Source organism: Myxine glutinosa, chromosome 11 (assembly GCF_964187855.1).
Source record: "Myxine glutinosa chromosome 11, kmMyxGlut1.1, whole genome shotgun sequence".
NCBI lineage: Eukaryota > Metazoa > Chordata > Myxini > Myxiniformes > Myxinidae > Myxine > Myxine glutinosa.
The window spans coordinates 14,757,024-14,769,543 of record NC_136271.1 but is presented as its reverse complement, the minus strand read 5'-3'; the positions used below and the strand labels follow the sequence as shown (position 1 = coordinate 14,769,543).

The window sequence follows — 12,520 nt, the reverse complement described above, 5'->3', positions numbered from 1 at the left end:
TGCTTTCTCTATCAGTTTGATTATGTGGGGGTTGATGTTGTACAATTTCAAGAGTGTGTGTCTTGTCTGTCTGTGTTGTTGGTTGTTATCTCCATATGTGGGTGTGTGTGTCATCATTTTTCTTAGAGATGGCCAAACGGATCTTCATCAAACTTTCAGAGGTTCATCAGTGAGTCCCACGGAGTTTTAGGGGTGAATAATTTTTCTTTGAAAATATAGAAAAAAAAAGTTTTCTTTTTCTCTAAAATCACTCTATCGTGCCTAAGCCTTTGTAGATCTGTAAAAGGTACTATAAAATGAGCCCCGACCCCATTCCTTCGTGAGTGTAGGGAAGTATTTTGGAACCCCACAAAAAATGAAAAACAAAACAAAATTTTATTTCTTCAAAATGCCAACAGGATTAGAACAGTAGACCGGGCAACGCCGGGTACCCGTGCTAGTGTATGATAAATGAATTATGAACGTACAAAACATAATATATTATGAATGAATTATGAACGATTCGTACTTTTGCTCTAGAAATGGAAGTAATTGAATGTGCCTGCTGGTGATGAAAAATATTGTGCGTTTTCATTGGTTGTACATCATTAAGTGTTCAGTTTAAACATCCTCTCTGTCGCTCCATTCTTCACTCTGTCGCTCTACTCTCTGTCGCTCCATTCTTCATCCCTCAGATCGGTAGTCTGCAGCCTCCTCACTCTCTGCAGACCTGGACAAAATCACAGACTGGGCAAACAAGTGGAACATGTCTTTCAATCCTGACAAATCTCACACTCTTACGATGTTTCTCCGAAAAGACTGACTGGACAACCCTCCCATCCACTTTCTGAATAATCCTCTCCAAGAAGTTCTGTCACTCAAGCTTTTGGGTCTCACTATCTGCCATGATCTTTCCTGGGAAAACCACATTTCAAATCTGGCCTCCAAAGCCAGTCGCCGACTGGGCATCCTCCGTCGTGCGAAGTCCTTCCTTGGCACACCTGAGCTCCTCACCACATACAAGGCTTTCATCCGCAGCTCAATGGAATACTGCTCTCCCCTCTGGGCTGGTGCTCCTGCCTCACACCTAGCTCGTCTTCACGCTGTTGAAACCAAAGCATTCAGAATCATTGGAATCTCCCGTGATGAAGCTAACTCCAAGGGCCTCTCACTCACTCACCGCAGGCAGGTTGGTGGTCTTTCCATCTTCTATCGACTCCTCTCTGGCCTTGCCCCCCCAGCTCTCTCTGGGCTCTGTCCCACAAATATTCCGACAGGTCGCACAAGATCTGCCTGCAACCCTCTTATGGTCAAACTGCCAAAATCAAGACTCTCTGCTCACCTTCACTCCTTCATTCCTCTTTTCTCCCGCCTCTGGAACAAACTCCCTCACTCTCTTCAATCCCACTCCACCCTCCAGGTCTTTAAAACAGCTGTTCACCACCATCTCTTATCTTCCCCCATCCAAAACCTTGATCTTTTCTACCCCCGCTAATTTCACCCCAATTCCACTTTTTTGAAATACCAACTTCTGTCCTGGAAGTCCTTGGTGTCCTTGTGTTTTATACTTCTCCCTCTCCCCCCCCCCCCCCTTCCCACGCATCCTCCCCCCAAGCCCTCTCCCTTCCACACATCTCCCTGCTCTCAAATGTTGTGTTTGTGTGCTTCCCCTTCTCTCCCCATCTTGTTTTCCGCTCCCTCTTTTTATATATTTTGTTTGTCTGGTTGATTTGTTTGTGAAGTAAATGTTAGCTCTTTCACGAGCCTCGATTCAGTATACAAAAAATCCTGATGGAGCCATCCTCAAGGTGAGGGAGTGGTCTGCCAACACTGACGGGAGAATAAATAGGTGAATAATGTTATTTACAGTACAACAATACAACATGCAAATGCAGGAAATATGGGAGCGAGACTAAAAGAGGAAACGGTTAAAAGTGCAGACAATTAAATGCTAACTTCCGGGAGGCAGGAAGTCTTTGGAGTGGGATGATTACGTAGTAATGCGAAAATGACAAAATTAAGTTTCTCCCTGAAACTAGTTTTGATGTTTTCAACTGAAAATTCTTTGGTTGTGTTTCAGGAAGGATGTTTGCCATCAGTCATTAGGAAGTACATTTTCTCCATTTTCCATTCGTTGATTTTCTCCCTCGTAACTACCATCGTCAGCTAGGGGTCAAGAGGGAAAGAAAAAGCATGAGGAATGTCCCTGTTAGTAAGTGATCTCACGTTAACTCAAATAAAAAGGTAATGGTCCACATATGGCATAAGCAATGAGAACAATGCGCAGTGTCACAAATATGTCTCCGCAAAGTCGCACAACGGGCAGATGCCCTCGTTCACTGTCCTAAAAATAAACAAGTTTGATTTAAATCCCTTCAGCTGTTTTCAAGTATCACATTTTCACCAGCCATGACAGGTTTCACATCGATCGGTGAAGCAGTTTCAGAGAAGGGAATTTTTTAAATATCGGCTTTCAAGATAATATGGCTGCCACACCACGTGACATCTGACCTTAAAAAATGTACACTATGCATTTGTATGGATAGGGGATCACGTTTGTGAAGTTTCGTGTTGATCGGATAAGGTTCGTTTTTCTATCCAAGATGGCTGCCAAACCACGTGACCTATGACATCATAATTTTACTAGTACCCGACTGCAAAGCCGCAATGAGCCGGCGAAGCCAAAGCCTCTTGCCACTATTTTACCCATCACTATGGCATCAGTAGGTTAGGTAGTTGGTAGTAGGTAGGTGTAGTAGGTACCGTATCTAGTTCAAAATGACACCGTTTGCATTCTGGATGAGATGAAAATTTATAAAATTTCCTTCTTAATTAATTCGGTGAATTCCATCTCAATTTCGGATATTTCCGGCCGTGAAAAACTATCCCCTTCGGCTGCGAGATTTCGAAAAAATAATTCTTCGTACATTTTTGAATATTTGACACCGTTTTCAGCCTCCGAAACGCGGTAAAAAGCTTTTTTGAAATATTTTTAAAAATACTCGAATCTCATTGGTTCCAGTGTTTGGTGACGATTTTCGTTGAAGATAACCAGGGCCTGTGTGGGCCCGGGGAACGAGGTTGGTCTTAAAGTATTTTAATTACAAATTAGAGGTGCATAAGATTGTGAATCAAAAAAAGACGGGTGAAACAAACTCCTATTGAACTTTTTCGCAATTTTTTATGCATACTTCCACATCCGCAAGATGGCGGCCTCCATGGAGCGATTTGGTGCGGCAAAGCTTCGAAATTCTCAAAGGATCCAGCAAAATCTGGCTTTTCAACATAATACGTACATGTTCATTCACAACACCAGCTTCGCCGGCTAAAACTATATGCAACAGTGCTGTTAGATGATACTTGTAAAATTTCGCATCAATAGGGTAAGCTGTTTCCGAGATATAATTATTTAATATTTTCCTTCAATCCAATATGGCTGCCACACCATGTGACCAATGATGTTTTCGTGATCATCTTTTAATCGCCATGCCTAGTCAATGACACACGTAAAATTTCGAGTCAATCAATTTGGTGGTTTGGGAGAAGATGTTTTTTTGAGGTTTTAGCTTAAATCCAATATGGCTGCCAAACCATGTGACCTATGATGTCATAAATTTAATATTTCAATAGAAATAGGTCATAGATCATGTTCATGCAATTTCAGATTTTTAGGATAAGGAATTCGATTAAAACATTTTTGGCTGGTATCACACTTCACCCATGATGTCATCCTTATCATGCTTTTGTTCCCCATTGGGAGTACTTGACAATGTGCCAAGTTTTAAAAAATTCCATTCAGCGGTTTCTGAGAAAATATATATATTTTATTTGCGTTTAATCCAAGATGGCTGCCATACCACGTGACCTATGACATCACAATGATCACAAAAACATTCTGCATGGGTGTCACTCCTTTGCTGAAAGTTTCATCGCAATCGGATATGTGGTTGTTGAGAAAAACGAGGTTTAGCCTGTACGGATGGACATACAGACAACCTGAAAACATAATGCCTTCGGCCACCTTCAGGGGCGGAGGCATAAAAATAAGGTGATTTTGCCACTTCCCCCTATGTCTATCTCTGTCTCTGTCTCTGTCTCTGTCTCTGTCTCTCTCTCTCTCTCTCTCTCTCTCTCTCTCTCTCTCTCTCTCTCTCTCTCTCTCTCTCACACACCAACCTGTACACACAACGCAGACATATGGTTATAACTCCCCTCTCCCTCCTATACACAGTATACATTGACACTTCCACTTGGACAATGAAGTCCGCTGCTTATCTCAAAACAAGCCAGGATTTAGCATGTCTACGCGGCGTTTAAACAACATTATTTTGGCCTGACCTGTTCCATTTTTTCCCAAGAGAAACCACACAAAAGGGTACAACCTGAAAACAATAATCACTTTGTATTATAATGTGTGTGGCAGACACCTTCATGAAAATGGACCATCACACTAAAATACGCAATTTGGTCTCTGTCTTGTCTGTCTGACCACGATACATTTGGTCGTTAATTATTCAATCTCAACCAAACTTGACAGGAGGATTAAGAGTCACATGATAGAGGTTGTAGCAATTTCGTTTTTAATTATTTGCGTTTAATCCAAGATGGCTGCCATACCACGTGACCTATGACATCACAATTATCACAAAAACATTCTGCATGTGTGTCACTCCTTCGCTGAAAGTTTTATCGCAATCGGATATGTGGTTGCTGAGAAAAACGAGGTTTAGCCTGTACGGACGGACGGACAGACGGACAACCCGAAAACATAATGCCTCCGGCCACCTAATGCCTCTCTCAAAAAGTGAACACAGTTCTGTAACTGAACCTTTGCCTGCGATCGATTAGGATTATCAAAGGAAGTGCTCAGTATTGTTCTTCCTTTTGGAAAAGACGATGTAAGGAAAAGTGAAATTCCTCCATTTAAAGTCATATTCCAGAAAATGTTTTTTGACTTTTCACAGTTCTTTTTATATATACATAGTCGAGGCTCATGGAAGAGCCAGCTAGTACAGGTACACGGAATGGACCGGGACGCAGCAGGACAAAAGGAACAGCAGAGAGAGGGAGGAAACACCAACGGCAGACTTGAAGGCCAAGATGGAGGGAGGCTTGGACAACCAATAGACATGGGGATGAATGGGGGCCAGGAGGGGATGCATGATGTGGACAAAATGGATACAGAAGGAAACTCTAGAAATTTGGAAGGAGGAGGGATAAGGGTGGGGTGATGCGGCCTGTCTGCGATGGCGAAGTGATAGGCCCATAGACTCAACTAGCGGGAGATTCCAATAATCTTGAAGGCCTTGGTTTCCATGGTGTCAGGCCTTCATAGTATTAGTGTTTGCTGTGTTCATCTATCTATAATTCCAGTAATCTCTGTTTGTTTGTACGTTTGTACGTTTGTTTGTCTGTGACCGCTGTTTCTCGACAACCACGGGTCCGATATACTTTTAACTTGCCAGGTATATTGCTGGGGACCCGAGGATGTGCCTTTTCAAGGTTTCATATTAATCGGACAATTACTTACCGAGCTATGTCCAAAAAACGATTCAACCAATCAGAGAGCAGCGAACTATCGCGTGTGCCGAACGTGGCGGACACACTCTGCCTCGGATGGCACATTTGAGAGCGTATTCATTTATTTCACGTTTGCAAACTATGTTGGCGTTAAACTATGTTTTAAAACTAATCAAAACGAATTTGTGATTCATTCGCTTTCCTGCGCGTTTGTGCACGCGATGGCGATTTCTTTACCAAACTCCGGAAGCCGTTCGCTTTGGACCAAACCATTTCATGTAAATAGAGGGGGGGGGGGATATAATTTTAGATATAGATATAGTACGGGCAATGCCCTAGTAGTATTAATTCTACCAACAATGCAGAAGTATTCAGTGTTGTGTTGTAACTATCACAAGGCCCAAATCAATTTTACGATGTAATGTCCAAAAATATTTTGTGCAAAAAGATCTCAGGGGACAGGTAGGGGATCGGAAATAAAAGCGTTGGCGTTTAAAAACAACAGAACACCAAAGCAAGTTTGTACACCTGCAGGGGGTGTGTAGACATCCAGGTTGATTGGAAAACATTCCAGGAATTCAGCAATGACGCCTGAGTATTTCCTCGATGTGGGAAAAACAATAGATCACCTAGAAACTGATTATGGCTAAAATACGAACCACTAATCATCCCTTCATTCAACCATATCAAAACTGCTACCTGCAAAGTACCTTGCTGTAAAAAAAAAAAAGAAAAAAAAAGAAGAAAAGATATATATATATATATAAACAGATGTTTGGTACTACAGAACTTTAATATACAAGAAAACAAAAACGACATAATGGCAATAACACCTGAAGAGATGAGACCGAGTGCATTTATAAGCAAGTCTAAGTAACCGTGACACCGATTGGTGTAGTGTCCTTGGTCTTGGACGACAAGACCAAAACGACAAGGACCGTCGACCATTTCTTCTTCTTCTTCTGGCATTGCATGGCACTTGGATGCCAATCCCGATTGTGCAGACCGGGTATCTCGTCTCCTCTGTGCAAACGCAAAAGGGTTCTTATCGCTCCCATTAAGGTGCAGCAGTAGCTGTATGGGGCACCTTAATGGCGGTTCCCCACTGACGGTATGGAGTCGCATAATGACCGATATATATATAAACTGTGAGAAATAGCAAACACTCCACAATACGAGCAGGGTGCATCATTTCCATTAAATAAATAATAGGAAGAAATTAAATAAGTAGTGGACGTAGCTTCAAGACGGTCCACGTCTTGAATTTAAGACTTATTTAATTTCTTCCGATTATATATTGTTAGGTTTCTAGGGGGTAGACAATGATTACCTGAGAACCAGGTAGAATGTATAGATTGGTAGAATGTATGTTTATATATATAGATATATATATAAACAGATGTTTGGTACTACAGAACTTTAATATGCAAGAAAACAAAAACGACATAAATCCTCTCTATCTCTTTGCTGACGACTCCACTCTCTGCCGCTCCATTCCTCATCCCTCAGATCGGCAGTCTGCAGCCTCCTCACTCTCTGCAGACCTGGACAAAATCACAGACTGGGCAAACAAGTGGAACATGGTTTTCAATCCTGACAAATCTCACACTCTTACGATGACTCTCCGAAAAGACCGACTGGACAACCCTCCCATCTACTTTCTGAATAATCCTCTCCAAGAAGTTCTGTCACTCAAGCTTTTGGGTCTCACTATCTGCCATGATCTTTCCTGGGAAAACCACATTTCCAAGCTGGCCTCCAAAGCCAGTCGCCGACTGGGCATCCTCCGTCGTGCAAAGTCCTCCCTTGGCACACCTGAGCTCCTCACCACAGACAAGGCTTTCATCCGCAGCTCAATGGAATACTGCTCTCCCCTCTGGGCTGGTGCTCCTGCCTCACACCTAGCTCGTCTTCACGCTGTTGAAACCAAAGCGTTCAGAATCATTGGAATCTCCCGCGATGACGCTATCTCCGAGGGCCTTTCACTTATTCACCGCAGGCAGGTTGGTGGTCTTTCCGTCTTCAACCGACTCCTCTCCGGCCTTGCTCCCCCAGCTCTCTCTGGGCTCTGTCCCCCAAATATTCCTGCAGGTCGCACAAGATCTGCCTGCAACCCTCTTATGGTTAAACTGCCAAAATCAAGACTCTCTGCTCACCTTCACTCCTTTATTCCTCTTTTCTCCCGCCTCTGGAACAAACTCCCTCACTCTCTTCAATCCCACTCCTCCCTCCAGGTCTTTAAAACGGCTGTTCACCACCATCTCTTATCTTCCCCAATCCAAAACCTTGATCTTTTCTACACCCGCTAATTTCACCCCAAATCCACTTTTTTGAGGTGACTTTTGTCTTCTTTCCTGGAAGTCCTTGGTGTCCTTGCGTTTTATACCTTTCCTGCCTCCCCCCAGGCCCTCTGCCTCCCACACATCTCCCGATGTCCCTGTCCTCAAATGTTGTGTTTGTGTGCTTCCTCCCCTTCTCTCCCCATCTTGTCGACCACTCCCACTTTTATATACTTTGTTTACTTGATTGTTTGATTTGTTTGTTTGATAAATGTTAGCTCTTTCACGAGCCTCGACTCTGTATATACAAAAATTAGTGTGCTCCGACTGTCGTGAAGAAGAAGAATCACCTCGATGTACCATAAGTAGGGATCCAGTAGACCGTGTCGTGTAAGTGTTCCTTCGTCCCCATTACGAGGAGTGGGGTATGTTAATTAGCTTAGGGATTATGGCTAAATCAATCCCCTGTGTGTCAATGCCTCTAATTTATTCCCTTTGTTCCTTTTGACACCCCCACTAGACACTTGCCAAGCCAAGCAATCAACACCCTAATTAAATACACTAATATAAAAACCACCGGAAGCCAGGCATGAAGCACTGCCACTGACAACCCTGACTTTGGAAGCACACAGGACGAAAGATCCGTGAGGCCACGCCCTGAGGAGCCGTGATTGGGCAGGATTTGATTGACAGGAAAAGCCCGGGTAAGATGGCACTTGTTGATAGGAGCAGAGATGGATTACAAAGAGGTGGCACACGCTGATTGGTCAAGCAGGCACGGAGAGCATCAGAGCCTGGGTGATAAAAGAGCACTCTGGTGGACATTTTCTCTCTCTTGCCTCCTTCTGGTACTGGATGTCAAAGTGGACGGTTGTGCTTGCTCTCTGCATGGGGAAGCTTCATCGTGAACGGCCGCGTTCCGAGACTTGCTGGTGGTCGTGAAGAGGCGGAAGAGCCGCGGACGGAGAGCTGCAGTTTTCCAGGCAAGAACGACGAGTGGACGAGCGCTGCTTGCCGCTGCAGCATGACAAGGCCAGGAGTGAGCAGACGCGTGGTGAGGCCGAGCAGCACGCAAACGAGGGGACCCTGCGGCCTTGTTCCCGCCAAGAACGGAGCCGCGTCCAGACTGCACGCTCGGGGCCTGGACGATTCCTGATGAGACGCACGTGTCGAGGTGAGCTAAGTGAAATTAAACATGTTTTTATTTTACAGTTATATTTCCCGTTGTCCGTATTTCATTCTGTGTGTGGGAGCGCTCCATGTAGGAATTTTAGTGTTACCGTGTTTTATTTTGTTACCGGCATTCTTCAATAATGCCGGTATTTTTGTACAGTACATTTTCGTGTTCTTCGAGTTAATTTATCCTGGTATGAAGAGGTCGGGTGGAGGCCGTCCAGGTAAGTTCGTCATCCCCCTTTTCCCTTGCGTGTAACAAATACCGTCATCATTGGGTTGAACACCTTGGAGTAAAGCTCGTTTGGTCATCCGTGCTACCCTACGGTGTTCACCAAGGGTAGTCACGTGACTATATATATATATATATATATATATATATATATATACATATATATATATATGTATATATATATGTATATATATATATATATATATATATATATATATATATATATGTATATATATATATATATATATATATATATATATATATATATATATATATATATATGTATATATGTATATATATATATATATATATATATATTTATATATATACTGTATGTATATATATATATAGTATATTGTGGCGGACACAAAAGCCCACTGGCGTGGTGACATCATTCCACGCACCAAGTGGGCGGTGGCCACGCCCGAGGGGTAGGCGTGGCCTCATGATATACACCGGGCGACCAGCCCGGAGCATTTCAGTGTTACAGTGTAGTCTTACAATAAAGACGTTTATATGTTACCGCTTGTCCGCTTCCTCCTTGCTCACAAGCAGCGCGCGTAACGCCGCGCTTTACTGGTGACCCCGACGTGATGGCCTTGCGGACCGCCGTCACGGGCCTCCGCGTCACCGAGGTGCCGTTCGACGGCGCGGGCGTGGCCCTCTTGTGCGACGTCTCCCTCGGGCGTCCTCGCCCTATCGTGCCCGCGGGCTGGCAGCGCCAGGTGTTTGACGCCATCCACGGCCTGTCCCACCCGGGCGCGAGGGCCTCCCAAAGGCTGATCGCCGACAAGTTCGTCTGGCATGGCCTCCGGAAGGCCGTCCGCGGCTGGGCCAGGACGTGCCTCGCGTGCCAGCGCGCCAAGGTGCACCGGCACACCCAGGCCCCGTTGGCCCCGTTCATGGTGCCGGAACGCCGGTTTGACCACGTCCACGTGGACCTGGTGGGACCTCTGCCCCCCTCGCGGGGTTTCACCTACGTCCTCACCATGGTGGACCGCACCACCCGGTGGCCGGAGGCCGTGCCCTTGGCGTCGACAACGGCGGCCGATGTCGCGCAGGCTTTCATCGCCACCTGGGTCGCCCGGTTCGGCGCCCCCTCAGACATCTCATCCGACCGCGGCCCCCAGTTCACCTCGGAGCTCTGGGGGGCGGTTGCGCAGGGGCTCGGGGTCCGGCTGCACCGAACCACGGCCTACCACCCCCAGGCTAACGGGATGTGTGAGCGATTTCACCGCTCATTGAAGGCTGCGCTCCGGGCCACCCTCCGCGACGGCGGCTGGGTCGACAGGCTCCCCTGGGTCCTGCTGGGCCTCCGGACAGTGCCCAAGGAGGGCCTGCGCGCATCCGCGGCGGAGTTGGTCTTCGGGCAACCGCTGCGGGTGCCGGGCGAGTTCCTCCCCGACTCCACAGCACCATGGTCCGCGGCACGGCAGCGCTCCGCTCTGCAAGAGACCGCCCAGAGGTTCGCCCCGGTGCCAACGGCATGCCACGGGCACCCACCGACGCACGTCGCCCCGGAGCTTCGCACGGCGGAGTACGTCTTCGTCCGCCACGATGCCCATCGGACACCACTGCGGCCCCCGTACGACGGGCCTTTCCGCGTGCTGGAGACCGGGGCGAAGCACTTCACCCTGGAGATCGGCGGTACTCCTGACCGCGTTTCGGTAGACCGCCTCAAGCCGGCCCACCTCGATGTGGACCATCCACCGCCAGTGGCCCGACCCCCACGTCGGGGCCGCCCTCCTGCGGGCGGACCCCCGGCACCGCCCAGCCCCGCCGCCACGCCGCCCCCCGGTCCTGCACCCATCCCAGGGGCAGCCAGGGGCATCCCACCTGGCATCCCTGCACCCCGGACGCCGCCGATCGCCAGGGGGCGCTTCGGCCGGGTCATTCGTCTGCCCCGCAAACTGGCCCTCCAGGTGCGCGGGAATTCTGGGGGGGCGCTTGTGGCGGACACAAAAGCCCACTGGCGTGGTGACATCATTCCACGCACCAAGTGGGCGGTGGCCACGCCCGAGGAGTAGGCGTGGCCTCATGATATACACCGGGCGACCAGCCCGGAGCATTTCAGTGTTACAGTGTAGTCTTACAATAAAGACGTTTATATGTTACCGCTTGTCCGCTTCCTCCTTGCTCACAAGCAGCGCGCGTAACGCCGCGCTTTAATATCACCTTTACAGCAAAACCATTATGAGAAACTTACCAACATTGTGATATTGTCTTCCAAACAGAAAGCCAGTTCTATACTTCTGTCAGTATCATTATTGTTTTTTTGTCTGTGTTTTCACCCTTTCTCCTTTTAATGCTTCTCTTCTAGTTCTTATTTAAAAGGTATTTTCAACATACCAATCTTTATAAATCAGGTTTGATAGGATTCACACATATATCTTATACCTACATAGACAGGAGCCAGCATGCGTCACGCCGATGGAGCGGCCTCGCAGGCAGGTCACGTGTCGCAAACGGCAAACCGAATCGTAGGTGTGTCCATCCCGTCCGCAAACGGTATCCGTTGGGCGGGGCTGTGGGCAGCGTCCCAGGGCACACGAGACACAGTGAGCACGTTCATGTTGGTCCAGCACACAGTGTGTGTTACTTGGGCACACCACCTCTTTGCACGTATCTGCAACATGGAGTACACAGCGGAAATACAAAATAAATGGAGAAAAAGCAGAAAGGGTTGGATTATTGTTCATGGTTCAAAATAGAGATATTAGCTGACAAAAAATAAACATATATATATATTGTTGCGAATATGGAATTTGGCCTCCATATCCGCTTGTGAATATTCCCCTATTTCCCCAATACTCCCCAACTATCCCCAATCCCCCATTCCCTAGTCCCATTGTCTGTAAACAACAATCAGTAGAGCCGACCTTCCCCTATTTCCCCCATTAAATGTCGCACCCAGGTTCACCGCATCTCATGTAGACAACTTTCGGACATCTTGCTAGTTATTCTTAGTCTATGTCAGTTAAGGACTCGTTTCCATTAATTCTGACTCTTCGTTGCACCAGAATGTGATTATATGGCACCAGTAGTGAGTTTAGGACCTTCCCATACCTCCCCGCATCTCTTCCCCATGAAGAAGTTACAACAACAACAACTACAACAGCAGAGGGGGGCGGCGCGGCGACGGCGCGGGGAGTGTGCGTCCTCACACCGGCTCGGTTAGCCGCCATGACCATGCGCTCCGACGGGGTTACCACGAAGGGGCTGGCTGTCAGCTCCTCGTCAAGGGCGGAGCCTGGTAACCCCCCCCGCACCCAATAAGAAGGGCGGACCGATTCCATCTGGGGCGGAGCTAACGAGCCGAGGGCGTGTCACTCCCCGC

The 12,520-nt window shown here is 47.1% G+C and overlaps 1 protein-coding gene across 1 annotated transcript in view; it reads right to left on the bottom strand.

The window, feature by feature from the left end:
- Positions 1-357: 357 nt before the first annotated feature.
- LOC137436205 (follistatin-like) overlaps positions 358-12,520 on the bottom strand; it is a 58,257-nt gene continuing 46,094 nt past the window's right edge. The window contains exons 4-5 of the mRNA XM_078786409.1: positions 11,585-11,809; positions 358-2,145 (exon numbers count right to left, since the gene is read on the bottom strand). Of these exons, the coding sequence (XP_078642535.1) occupies positions 2,075-2,145; positions 11,585-11,809 (296 nt within the window). The 3' untranslated portion in view covers positions 358-2,074. The remainder of the gene's footprint in view (positions 2,146-11,584; positions 11,810-12,520) is intronic.